Source organism: Coregonus clupeaformis, unplaced genomic scaffold, assembly GCF_020615455.1.
Source record: "Coregonus clupeaformis isolate EN_2021a unplaced genomic scaffold, ASM2061545v1 scaf0424, whole genome shotgun sequence".
NCBI classification, from domain to species: Eukaryota; Metazoa; Chordata; class Actinopteri; order Salmoniformes; family Salmonidae; genus Coregonus; species Coregonus clupeaformis.
In genome coordinates this window covers 41,729-54,868 of record NW_025533879.1, presented here as the reverse complement: position 1 = coordinate 54,868, position 13,140 = coordinate 41,729, and the positions used below count along the sequence as shown (strand labels likewise).

Genomic DNA, 13,140 nt, shown 5'->3' with positions numbered 1-13,140 from the left:
CATTAATAATCTACCACTGCAGCCCATAACACACCACTTACCAAATCAATGCACCACTGTTATCAGGGAGGAAGTCAACCATCATGAAGAGGTGATCATTTTACATTTTACTAATTTAGCAGACACTCTTATCCAGTGCGACATACAGTAGTAAGTGCATACATTTTCATAAAAAAATGTCATACCCCCGTGGGAATCGAACCCACAACCCTGGCGTTGCAAGCGCCATGCTCTACTAACTGAGATACACGGGACCAATGAGCCACTAGTGGACTGCTACTGCCTAGTGCCTTAGCTCAGATCCCTCCCACATATAGCTTAAAGGGAATCTGAGAGACTACCTAGTACATGGGGCTTTGACCTTTATGGAATTTTGGGTAACGAGTTGTTGTCATGGAAACGGCCATGGTTATTGTCAGTCATTTTTGTTGAAAAATGTTTTTGCGCTTGTAATGTATTATAATGAATCTTTGAAAATAGCCATGACATACCTAATGAATACAACACAGCTTTGGTGACAACCGCGTCTCAAAAATGAACATTGGAACATTTGGAAAATAAGTTACTACTCTCGACCATGCTGTTCTGCTCGTAAAACAATGACCAACTTTACCCTCATGGGTAAACTTTCCTATATCTACTTGTAAATAAAGTGGAATACCCCCCCCTCCTCCTAAAATGAAGGTTTTAAGAAGATTATTATTTTTTGTTCACGGTTATTGTCCATAATTGTCAGTTACACAATTATTGTGACAATCTTATTTCATACTATCAGCACAGCCATTTACGCCAACAGAGCAATTAATGGGACAATTTGACTTCATGGGAACGCAACATCTAGAATCAAAGAGAAGAAAGGCTAGACATATTATATTATATACCCTACATGTTGTACCTTAAAAGAAGTCTTCGATGAGTCCTTAATTCTACCAGGTTCATATTGTGCGTTGCTGTAGATGTCAGACTATGGAGAGAACACAATCCTGTCACAATTATGAAACCTTTGTTAACAGGTACATTTTATTTTGAATTATTGAAAAATAATATTGAAGGCTCCTGTCAATCCAGTAAAGTATGAATGTTCTCTATTGTTTGTACACCACAATCCAACAGGTGTAGGTAGGGAATCAATAGGCACATTCACAATGCTGCAGATGCTGGTGTCTGACAGTGGTTCCAGTCAGCCACCAGGGGGCAGTAAAGCATAGGCCTAATGATTCCATAGTCCTCTGGTCCTGCAGTGCACACACAGTGAGACGTCCTAACAACTGAGGCATCTCCCACCTTTCTGCTCATGTTTGTCCAATGTCCACCAGTACAGAGTCCAGCTGAATTCCTCTCCCTTATACCACCATGCTCACAGGAAGTCATACAGGTACTTTACCATGTCAAAACTCACAGTCCTTGAAAATCAGAGAATGGGGTCATAACAGTTAGCAAAAAGAACCAATATGATATTCCAAAATATAAATGTCTAGCAGTAAAACAGATATGTGGTGAACACACCAAAGCAGGGCTCTCCAACCCTGTTCCTGGAGAGCTACCCTCCTGTAGGTTCACTCCAACCCTAATCTAGCACACCAAATTCTAATAATTAGCTGGTTGATGAACTGAAAGAGGTTCAACTGGGGTTGGAGCGAACACCTACAGGAGGGTCGCTCTCCAGGAACAGGGTTGGAGAGCCCTGCACTATAGACAACAGTAACATAGACACCTGGAGATGGCGAGGACGAAGTCCAGAGAGACGGCACATTTGTACTTGGGCGCATCCAGCTGGTCATCGTGGCCCACCTGATTCAACAGCTGAAGGGTCACCAGAGAGGAGATCTAAGGGGGGGGTGATGAGGGCTTGTCATCAACCATGTTTCATTTGGCTTTACACAAATAGAGAATTCAGACTGGAGATCAAATCATTTTAAAATCACTTCACATTGCCCCCGTACCACTACATAAATTCAAGAGCAGTTCAGGGGTTGAAATAATCTAGCCAAGGGGACATCTGGTAAATTAGAACCATAATCCAGTATTATCCAATCATACACTAATTCTGCCATCACCACATGACTGTTCTAGGAGTTCCACTAAATAACTTCGCTACATCATTTTCCATGATCCCAGTTCAGAGTCAGAGCTGATTGAGGACCTTTTTTACTGAAGAATGTGTTTTTTTTATACTGAACAAAAATATAAACACAACATGTAAAGTGTTGGTCCCATGTTTCATGAGCTGAAATAAAATATCCCAGAAATGTTCCATACATTTTTCCAGCTCCCCCGTGGCTGCGCCCCTTCCTAGTCATGTGAGATCCATAGATTAGGGCCTAATGAATATATTTACATTGATTGATTTCCTTATATGATCTGTAACTCAACTAAATCTTTGAATGTTGCATTTATATTTTTGTTCAGTATATATGATTGCGTTGTACTTTTCGTGTATTGATGTGTATGTTTGATACAGGCTTCATCTGTAAGAGACCTTGTTCTCAGCATGACTCCCTGTCAAAATAAAGGTTAAATAAAACATTCTAAATGATCCCTTGGATGACCCTGCAGAAAGCCTGAGTGTCTCAGCTGACCTGACAGAAAACACTGGCGGTGGGGGCCACTCTGCTGTCCACCACACTGTAGAAGATGGCCAGGAGACGGTCCAGGGGGAACGGCTTGGGCCCCAGCAGGTGATTACTGGTCTGAAGGGGAGGGAGGGAGGGAGGGAGGGAGGGAGGGAGGGAGGGAGGGAGGGAGGGAGGGAGGGAGGGAGGGAGGGAGGGAGGGAGGGAGGGAGGGAGGGAGGGAGGTGGATTCACAAGGTAGAACATCTCATTGACTAAACCTAAATAATAGTACTGCAGCTTTAGCTAAAGATAATCACCTTTTCATGTTTCTTCAAAAAGTTGGTCTTTTTTATTTTGCCATGGTGCTGTTGGGGCAAGAGAGAGCGGGAATTAAAAAGAATGCAAACAATTACATTAATATAACCTACAATCCATCTGCAATATTAAAGCTGATCTGCCCCCTCCCCCCAAAATCCTTTAAAAAATCACTAGAAATATGAGTAGCCAAAGTAGCAGGCTAATAGAGTTGCTGAATAGCAGGTGGCATTGATGTTTAACAACTCCCTCCTATTTCAATGATGACTTGACAATCATGTGTCTAGCTTTTGAAATGGTGAATGAGGTTCAGGTGCTGAATGGAGAGAACAGGTACCTTGAGGAAGAAGCGTTTGTCAGTGCGAGCAGGGTTGTAGGAGGCCAGGTATGCAGCTATCAGCAGGAATTTGGAGTAGTAAGGCAGCTCCACATGGGCATGAGCAGACAGACCTGAGAAAGGCAGAGGAAGCTCTCAATGTCATTACCGTGAGAAATATGTACAACAGCATCATCTACAGATGGCATGTGGATAGGAGAAGAGAGAAACATCTGCTGTTGTTTCCACTGTCTGGGTATCTAGTACCAATGAGCCTGGAGTAGACCCTCCATTCAGTTTAGAGGGTCCACTCCCCTGAACTCCCTCTCAGGCTGGGGACAAGCCGCAACACAAAGCCGGCGATAGCTGGGGTCTGGGCGTGTGTGAAGTGGTCCTGGTCACTAGATTCTAACTAGGTTATTTCCACCGGTCTTGTTCCCAGTGCATATGCATCTGCGTGTCTTTGTATCTGTGTGTATCTGTGTGCATGTGTCCACGCGTCTCCTTGCCTACCTCTCACGGCCCCTGCCTCCTCCCCCTCCATCTGCAGCTGTTGCTCCCACTGCACACTGAGCAGAACAGAGACGTGACAAAGTCAGGGGACACTATTACAGAGCCAGCAGCACTGAGCCAGTGTTGTGTAGTAAAGACAGGCAAACGTCATTAAGGCTGTCTGTCGTCAAAGTCCATGAGAGAATGAGGTCGGTCACAGAAGCTAAATCAATGGGACTCGATCATCTCTGGTTGAGGCAGATGTACACAGACAGACCTGGACACCTCTCGCAGGTACACCGTCTGCATGGCCTTCTTCAGGTGAGGCTCGATGTTCCTCCACAGCTTGTGAGTGTCACCCTCTTTCACTGAAGGCAGAGGAATTGAAGAGTGTAATTAGAACATTGATCATCTGAGACACAAGCTAAAGAGAGGATAACATGAAAGGAATCCCTCATCAAATGAAAGTACAGAGAGCGAGAGAGAGAGAGAGAGAGAGACTAAGGGAGAGAAGACAGCAAAGTAATTGAAATATTGATGTAGTTACTGTTCTAGAAATATGAATATATTACCTTTGCCTTGCTCCAAAGGTTCAACAAATTTAGAGAAATTGAGGGCAGCCTGTTTGAAAAGAGAATTAAATATATGAAAGGACAACAAGTACAGACTATGACAATGTAAACAACATGTATGCCACGGTTGAATCATTATTACAATTCTGCATATCAAACAAAACCACAATCCTTAGAAGTAGTAACTCAACTGGACTAAATAAAATAGTGATGGATAGCCTGGAAACAAACTCATGCTGAATCCTCAAAGGGCTGCATGGTGAGTGTGTGTGTGTAAGATGTCAGAGCAAACTGTTGCCTAATCTGAAATTAACCCCTTGCACCAACCTATTGACACTTCTTTAAGCCCCAGCATACAGTCGTGGTCAAAAGTTTTGAGAATGACACAAATATTAATTTTCACAAAGTCTGCTGCCTCAGTTTTTATGATGGCAATTTGCATATACTCCAGAATGTTATGAAGAGTGATCAGATGAATTGCAATTAATTGCAAAGTCCCTCTTTGCCATGAAAATGAACTTAATCCCCAAAAAACATTTCCACTGCATTTCAGCCCTGCTACAAAAGGACCAGCTGACATCATGTCAGTGATTCTCTCGTTAACACAGGTGAGAGTGTTGATGAGGACATGGCTGGAGATCACTCTGTCATGCTGATTGAGTTAGAATAACAGACTGGAAGCTTTAAAAGGAGGGTGGTGCTTGAAATCATTGTTCTTCCTCTGTTAACCATGGTTACCTGCAAGGAAACACGTGCCGTCATCATTTCTTTGCACAAAAAGGGCTTCACAGGCAAGGATATTGCTGCTAGTAAGATTGCACCTAAATCAACCATTTATCGGATCATCAAGAACTTCAAGGAGAGAGGTTCAATTGTTGTGAAGAAGGCTTCAGGGCGCCCAAGAAAGTCCAGCAAGTGCCAGGACCGTCTCCTAAAGTTGATTCAGCTGCGGGATCGGGGCACCACCAGTGCAGAGCTTGCTCAGGAATGGCAGCAGACAGGTGTGAGTGCATCTGCACGCACAGTGAGGCGAAGACTTTTGGAGGATGGCCTGGTGTCAAGAAGGGCAGCAAAGAAGCCACTTCTCTCCAGGAAAATCATTGGGGACAGACTGATATTCTGCAAAAGGTACAGGGATTGGACTGCTGAGGACTGGGGTAAAGTCATTTTATCTGATGAATCCCCTTTCCGATTGTTTGGGGCATCCGGAAAAAAGCTTGTCCGGAGAAGACAAGGTGAGCGCTACCATCAGTCCTGTGTCATGCCAACAGTAAAGCATCCTGAGACCATTCATGTGTGGGGTTGCTTCTCAGCCAAGGAAATGGGCTCACTCACAATTTTGCCTAAGAACACAGCCATGAATAAAGAATGGTACCAACACATCCTCCGAGAGCAACTTCTCCCAACCATCCAAGAACAGTTTGGTGACGAACAATGCCTTTTCCAGCAAGATGGAGTACCTTGCCATAAGGCAAAAGTGATAACTAAGTGGCTCGGGGAACAAAACATCGACATTTTGGGTCCGTGGCCAGGAAAATCCCCAGACCTTAATCCCATTGAGAACTTGTGGTCAATCCTCAAGAGGCGGGTGGACAAACAAAAACCCACAAATTCTGACAAACTCCAAGCATTGATTATGCAAAAATGGGCTGCCATCAGTCAGGATGTGGCCCAGAAGTTAATTGACAGCATGCCAGGGCGGATTGCAGAGGTCTTGAAAAAGAAGGGTCAACACTGCAAATATTGACTCTTTGCATAAACTTAATGTAATTGTCAATAAAAGCCTTTGACACTTATGGAATGCTTGTAATTATACTTCAGTATACCATAGTAACATCTGACAAAATTATCTAAAAACACTGAAGCAGCAAACTTTGTGAAGACCAATACTTGTGTCATTCTCAAAACATTTGACCACGACTGTACATCTGAAAGGACTGGATAAGTGTGTAAGACATTAATTTTTTTCAGACTTACAAGGGGGTATCAAGACACATCTAGAGATGCAAGGGCTAGTTCTTTTTCTGGGCTGTCTGAGTGTGTTATGACGGAGTGTGTTATGACGGAGTGTGTTATGACGGAGTGTGTTAACAGCTATGAGAGAGTTGAGAGTTACTGAGTTACTGAGTGTGGTCTGAATGTGTGAGAGTTCAGTGTTACTATAAGTGTGCCTGACTACTTATGAGTGTGTGTAACTGACCAGGTGTCTGAGCTCTCGGAGGTCCCTGCAGACAGAGTAGAAGACTCCCAGTAGGATGTTGATGAAGGCAGAGTAGAGCTCTGGGGAGTAGGACGGGTGGCTGTCCTCAGACAGGATCTGCTGCAACTCACCTGCACAGGGACAATCAATCAATCAATCAATTTTATTTTATATAGCCCTTCTTACATCAGCTAATATCTCGAAGTGCTGTACAGAAACCCAGCCTAAAACCCCAAACAGCTAGTAATGCAGGTGTAGAAGCACGGTGGCTAGGAAAAACTCCCTAGAAAGGCGAAAGCCTAGGAAGAAACCTAGAGAGGAACCAGGCTATGAGGGGTGGCCAGTCCTCTTCTGGCTGTGCCGGGTGGAGATTATAACAGAACCATGCCAAGATGTTCAAAAATGTTCATAAGTGACAAGCATGGTCAAATAATAATCAGGAATAAATCTCAGTTGGCTTTTCATAGCCGATCATTAAGAGTTGAAAACAGCAGGTCTGGGACAGGTAGGGGTTCCATAACCGCAGGCAGAACAGTTGAAACTGGAATAGCAGCAAGGCCAGGCGGACTGGGGACAGCAAGGAGTCACCACGGCCGGTAGTCCCGACGTATGGTCCTAGGGCTCAGGTCTCTCAGTTGGCTTTTCATAGCCGATCATTAAAGAGTTGAAAACAGCAGGTCTGGGACAGGTAGGGGTTTCGTAGCCGCAGGCAGAACAGTTGAAACTGGAATAGCAGCAAGGCCAGGCGGACTGGGGACAGCAAGGTGTCATCATGCCCGGTAGTCCTGACGTATGGTCCTAGGGCTCAGGTTCTCAGAGAGAAAGAGAGAACGAGAGAATTAGAGAGAGCATACTTAAATTCACACAGGACACTGGATAAGACAGGAGAAGTACTCCAGGTATAACCAACTAACCCCAGCCCCCGACACATAAACTACTGCAGCATAAATACTGGAGGCTGAGACAGGAGCGGTCCGGAGACACTGTGGCCCCATCCGAAGAAACCCCCGGACAGGGCCAAACAGGAAGGATATAACCCCACCCACTCCGCCAAAGCACAGCCCCCGCACCACTAGAGGGATATCCCCAACCACCAACTTACAATCCTGAGACAAGGCCGAGTATAGCCCACAGAGGTCTCCACCACAGCACAAACCAAGGGGGGCGCCAACCCGAGACAGGAAGATCACGTCAGTAACTCAACCCACTCAAGTGACGCACCCCTCCCAGGGACGGCATGAAAGAGCACCAGCAAGCCAGTGACTCAGCCCCTGCAACAGGGTTAGAGGCAGAGAACCCCAGTGGAGAGGGGAACCGGCCCGGCAGAGACAGCAAGGGCTGTTCGTTGCTCCAGCCTTTCCGTTCACCTTCACACTCCTGGGCCAGACTACACTCAATCATATGACCTACTGAAGAGATAAGTCTTCAGTAAAGACTTAAAGGTTGAGACCGAGTCTGCGTCTCTCACATGGGTAGGCAGACTGTTCCATAAAAATTGAGATCTATAGGAGAAAGCCCTGCCTCCCGCTGTTTGCTTAGAAATTCTAGGGACAATTAGGAGGCCTGCGTCTTGTGACCGTAGCGTACGTATTGGTATGTACGGCAGGACCAACTCGGAAAGATAGGTAGGAGCAAGCCCATGTAACGCTTTATAGGTTAACAGTAAAACCTTGAAATCAGCCCTTGCCTTAACAGGAAGCCAGTGTAGGGAAGCTAGCACTGGAGTAATATGATCAAATTTCTTGGTTCTAGTCAGGACAACACACGCAGTCATCACCTGCCTCAAATGAAGTCATACACAAAGACTCCCTCACACTTGACTGTAGTCATTTTATGTACAGGAACTCAGACATTCTTTCAAACATTGATCACACTGTATCCCTAAGTGTTCATTTTCTCGACGTTCTCTCACGGATGCCTTTGTTTGCTGTGTTCTGCCACAGTCACTGCTCAAAACCACAGGTACAAAGAGTTCTCACACTAATCACAGGAGGTTGGTGGCACCTTAATTAAAGAGAATGACTGGAGCAGAATCAGTGGAATGGTATCAAATACATCAAACACATGGTTTCCAGGTGTTTGCTGCCATTCCATTTGCTCCGTTCTGGCCATTATTATGAGCCATTCTCCTCTCAGGAGCCTCCACTGACACTAATCCATCTGTACCTAATTCAATGCCGAGGGCCATAGATGCTTGTCTGTTGACAGCTGTACCTTTACTGTAATCAGGGAAGTGGAGCAGCAGTGGTTCAAAGCAGCCAGTGTTGGGTCGGAACTTATCCCACACTATCTCACTGAGCAGGATCACTGTCACATTGTCCTCAACCTGCCAGAGAAACAGTGTATCAGTTACGTAGAGGTACAGGATCAGATCACAGATCAGTTATTTGGCATCACATTGTGGATTCACAAAGAATACAACTATGTTAGTATTCAACATTTGGTATTCAACTACACCTTTACAGTACCACTACAATATCAATGCAAGGGGATGTGTTTTCCTCCTTCAAACCTGAGTAAACTAAAGAGGGAGGACAGTTATGTAGACTGCTTTTCAAGTGCATTCTCCCAACACTACACATTACTGCTTCTAATTATCATCTCAAAAGGTGCATCTGTCACTGTGACCGCACTAGCTGTGTGCCACTCACAAGGCTGTTTAAAACACTTCTACCAAGATAAAGACAGGCAGCATTCAGCCTTAAAAACTAAATGAAAACTAAACATTCTGGTCGTCTATCCGCACTTTTGAGGTTCAGAATTAATATGCAAAGAATGATTATCAAGAATGTCATTCTTCCTCATCTCTGCCTTTCAAATAACTTTTACGAGTGCATCCTTGGAACATTAAATTCAAGGTTATCTATCAAAAAGGGACCCTTCTGCGCTAGTTCTCCATCCATTACTCATGGTATGTCTGCAACTTAATGAAATAGTATGCTCAAGAGGTGACATGACTCTTACCAGTTCCTGAAGGCGCAAGAAGGCAGGGAGGAGATTGGCTGCCATATCTCTAAGGAGCTCAGCCCGGTCCAGCACCTACCCAGATACACACAGCAGAGGTCACTGTAACTGTTTCTTAAGACATATTATAAACTGGATGGTTCGAGCCCTGAATGCTGATTGGCTGAAAGCTGTGATATATATATATATATATATATACACCACAGGTATGACAGAACATGTATGTTTACTGCTCTAATTACCTTGGTAACCAGTTTATAATAGCAATAAGGCACCTCAGGGGTTTGTGGTATATGGCCAATATACCACGGCTTAGGGCTGCATTCAGGCACTCCGCGTTGCGTCGTGCCTAAGAACAGCCCTTAGCTGTGGTATATTGGCCATATACCACACCTCCTCGGGACTTATTGCTTAAATATACTACAAATTATGCTGTATAACAATTCATGTTATACTTATTCGGAAAGAGAATCTGCATTGTAACTGAGGATGCAATGTTTTAAAGAAGTGGATTATCAAGCAGGAATATTACAGGTGAGGATGATTTTTACTCACAATGTATCGTGTCTGCTTGGCTGGGGCCTGGACACACAGTTGTTTGTAGACTCGTACGAAGTCTGACAGGGAGGGACTGCGGGACAGTAGGGAGACAGAGTCGGAGCCAAAGAGAGAGAGCAGAACCTGCTCAAACAACAGTCCTACAGAGACACATTCCACACAGCTCACTGTGGCATAGGGAAGCTCCAGTTCCTTCAGCAAGGTATGTATCACATGGCTTTTTCCTGTGGCACGATGACCATAGATGAAAATGGAAGGGTAGCTGCATTGCTCTGGCTGTAGGCACAAAATGAATACCATTTATTAAAGTCCCAAAACAAACAGTGATTCACATATTTGGGCTAGAAAACATTGAAAATGTATTATGTAATACAGTGGCGGTCGATGCTGTTTAAGATGAGGGAGGATGCTAAAAATAGTTTATGAGCATGGCGTTATTTCTATTACAGCATATTGGATGACTGTCATTCATATTCCATTCACCCAGTTCAATGTAACATCGATAGGTTTAAGCTACTACATGATACTTGAATTTTCCCTATACCCATCATGAGGTTTGAGGTAATTTGAGGTGACAGACAGTGACACATGGACAGACAGTGATACATTCAATACCGCCTTGCACACTCTTGCCTGCATCTAGCTGATCTAGGGTGTAATCATTAGTCCAACAGTTGCAAACGAGAGTTTCTATTGGACAAATGCAGGTATGTTCATCCCTGTTTCGTTACGTTTAGGAAACGTTTTTCTACAGAATCGTCAGAATGAATACACCCCTGATCACACGTAAACACAGTTCACTTTCATAGCAGCCAAGTTGTATTCCTTCTCGCATCTACAAGCTCTCCTCCTCTCACCTTTTCCCTTCGCTTGTGGACTTCAATGAACAACACATCAGCTGTATGTGACCAGGCGGAAAAAAAAACGTTCCAAGCCAAACCATGTCATAACCGCTACACACAGCCTACATCGTTGTCACCATATGAGCTAAAGTAACATCATAGTCAACATATCTAATAGAACTAACACATTAGTAAACCCCCTACAATCATGCAGTACAGTGTACAGTCAGTAAGCAGTACACTGTTTGCAGAATGAAGATTGTCAAACATTCTATTAGGCGCTTGATATTACAATGTTTCAAATCAGACACAGACCTCTCCCATCAACGCCAGTAACATGCTAGCCTGGACTTCTCTGCAAGGCAACCTCTCCGTCACGCGCTGCAACTTTTCATCCTCATACCCTGGGTGGTGAAGTTGTGCTGGCATTGTTTAGGCTACTTTTAGACACACACCGAACCGTAAAGTGTGTGACTTACAAAGTAGTTTGGCCTATAATAGAGATAAAGAGACAGTTACAGAACAAGATAACTCTTTACAAACTAGCAGAGCATTGTGCAAGCTGTCTGTCTTGACCACTTTTGCTTCCCTTCCTCTGCAACAGTGTGGAAACTCACGGGTAATGTTTAGTTGTTGAAAGTTCACATGTTGTTACTGTAAGCATACTGAATAATGTTACCTGGTTCGAGTTAATGCAGTGAAATTACCCATATCCAACATCCCGTAAACATGCGTAGAGTTTCCCGCGTCTCCAAATGTCACGTCATAAGTTCCTGTCTCTTTACAAGCCAATCACCGCCAGGTTAAAGCAGTTGACTCTGGGAGTTGTAGTTGTCTATTTACAATGCAACGCCACTATATCACCAAACGCCATCACCCCCATATGCACTGTTTTGGATGTATGAAAGCGAGTGAATTAATTGAGGACATTTCGTTTCATTTCATTGCAAAAATGTTGCCCTAGATACAGGCCTAGACAGGCCTACAGCCTTGAAAACTGATCAAAATAAACTTTCAAAAAGCATCATATTTTCCATCTGCCCAGTAGGCTATTCATATAATTATATATTTATTGTGTCCCTTTCGGGAAATGTGTGTTGAGCAGAGTTATTTGTTTAATTGTATGATACTGGTGACAAACGATTTCTCGACTCTGGCGGTTTTGTGTACATGGGATCTGTATAGGGTTGCAAAGGGAATCTTTCGAAGTTTACCAGTAAACTACCAGAATTTTGGTAACTTTCAAGGTTCTTTTGGAATTTTATGAGATAATGTCTAGTGGCCTTTTTGGGTACTTCAGATTATCACAGGTGTCTAATTATCTCTGGCCCTCTGTGTGGCCTTATCACATGTAAAATATATAAAATAATCAAATAAGATGATTTTAACATAACAAAATAGAATGACAAAGCTGTAAAACATTATCCTTAATATAAACCATCAACTTACTGAATACCATTGGTGTTTAATATGAGGGTTTTAGCATGAAATGTCCTTTATATTTTTTTACACATTTATTTGACTATGTGAGTATGTCTTTGTTGTAAATGTTTTAGCATATGGTCTATGTTAAACATATGGTCTATCCACTAGAAACCCCACAATATGGACAAATATATAAAAAAAGGAATACTATATATTCAAGTATAGGCCTAAATTACAAAAGTTAACATAGATTGCCATAGAGTTACAGTTACCGTTAATTACCAAAATAACTGAACATTTCGGTAACATTGGTAAATTACCGGTAGCTTTGCAACCCTATAGATCTGTATCGGTGGACTGATGAGAAAAGCTGGTAGGCTACTCCTGGCTAAGTGAGGTCAGTGGCAATCATTATTCTCGCCCGCGCCACTCTCTCCAAGGACAATGCTTCCATGTTAACCAAAAACGACCAATGATTTTACTTGCCAGCTTTACTATTTTGTGTAGTTGGTTTTTGTTTGAGATGGATAGTTCATTGTACCATGGTACCTGCAGGCTTGGAAACAGAATGTGAGAACACTGAATTAAGGATATATAGAATATGGTAAGTTTTTTATTGACAGGAATTTTTTTACCTGATATTTCTCCTTATGAAACACTTTTTGGTAGATCGCCATGTAGACAATCAAAATCAGTCTACCCCTACTCAAGTTATTTATTTCAATTAACTAAGGTCTTATCTACATTTTTATGATGAAACAAGTTATTATTCAGTGGATGCTACAACCCCTAAAACAACATCTGACCCCTACTTTTGATATAGCGTTTACAGTGGGACACTATAGGCTAGTTAGTAGCAGAAGTGGGACAACATTTTCTCATTAGAAATGCATTAGTGTCC

At 43.3% G+C, this 13,140-nt stretch overlaps 1 protein-coding gene across 2 annotated transcripts; it reads right to left on the bottom strand.

Moving 5' to 3' along the window:
• Positions 1 to 992: 992 nt before the first annotated feature.
• LOC121579067 (origin recognition complex subunit 5) lies at positions 993 to 11,581 on the bottom strand. Of its 2 annotated transcripts, none has more exons than XM_045215330.1 (14): positions 11,494 to 11,581; positions 11,130 to 11,306; positions 9,970 to 10,248; positions 9,415 to 9,489; positions 8,665 to 8,776; positions 6,451 to 6,581; positions 4,251 to 4,299; positions 3,956 to 4,046; positions 3,700 to 3,755; positions 3,208 to 3,320; positions 2,873 to 2,920; positions 2,580 to 2,690; positions 1,715 to 1,827; positions 993 to 1,403 (listed from the first exon to the last, which is right to left on the bottom strand). In XM_045215330.1, the coding sequence occupies exons 2-14, from the start codon at positions 11,241 to 11,243 to the stop codon at positions 1,358 to 1,360; spliced, it is 1,338 nt and encodes a 445-aa protein (XP_045071265.1). In that variant the 5' UTR covers positions 11,244 to 11,306; positions 11,494 to 11,581; the 3' UTR covers positions 993 to 1,357. The 2 variants fall into 2 exon arrangements, with proteins under 2 accessions (XP_045071265.1, XP_045071266.1); XM_045215331.1 differs by having other exon boundaries at positions 11,522 to 11,575.
• Positions 11,582 to 13,140: the final 1,559 nt, after the last annotated feature.

Excerpts from the sequence above, each read along its gene's own strand:
- LOC121579067 (XM_045215330.1), bottom strand. The coding sequence starts at position 11,243 with ATGCCAGCACAACTTCACCACCCAGGGTATGAGGATGAAAAGTTGCAG. Across the intron at positions 8,777-9,414 it reads TCTTGCGCCTTCAGGAACTG|GTTGAGGACAATGTGACAGT; the intron begins GTAAGAGTCATG and ends TTTCTCTGGCAG. Across the intron at positions 4,047-4,250 it reads ACCTTTGGAGCAAGGCAAAG|TGAAAGAGGGTGACACTCAC; the intron begins GTAATATATTCA and ends CTCTGCCTTCAG.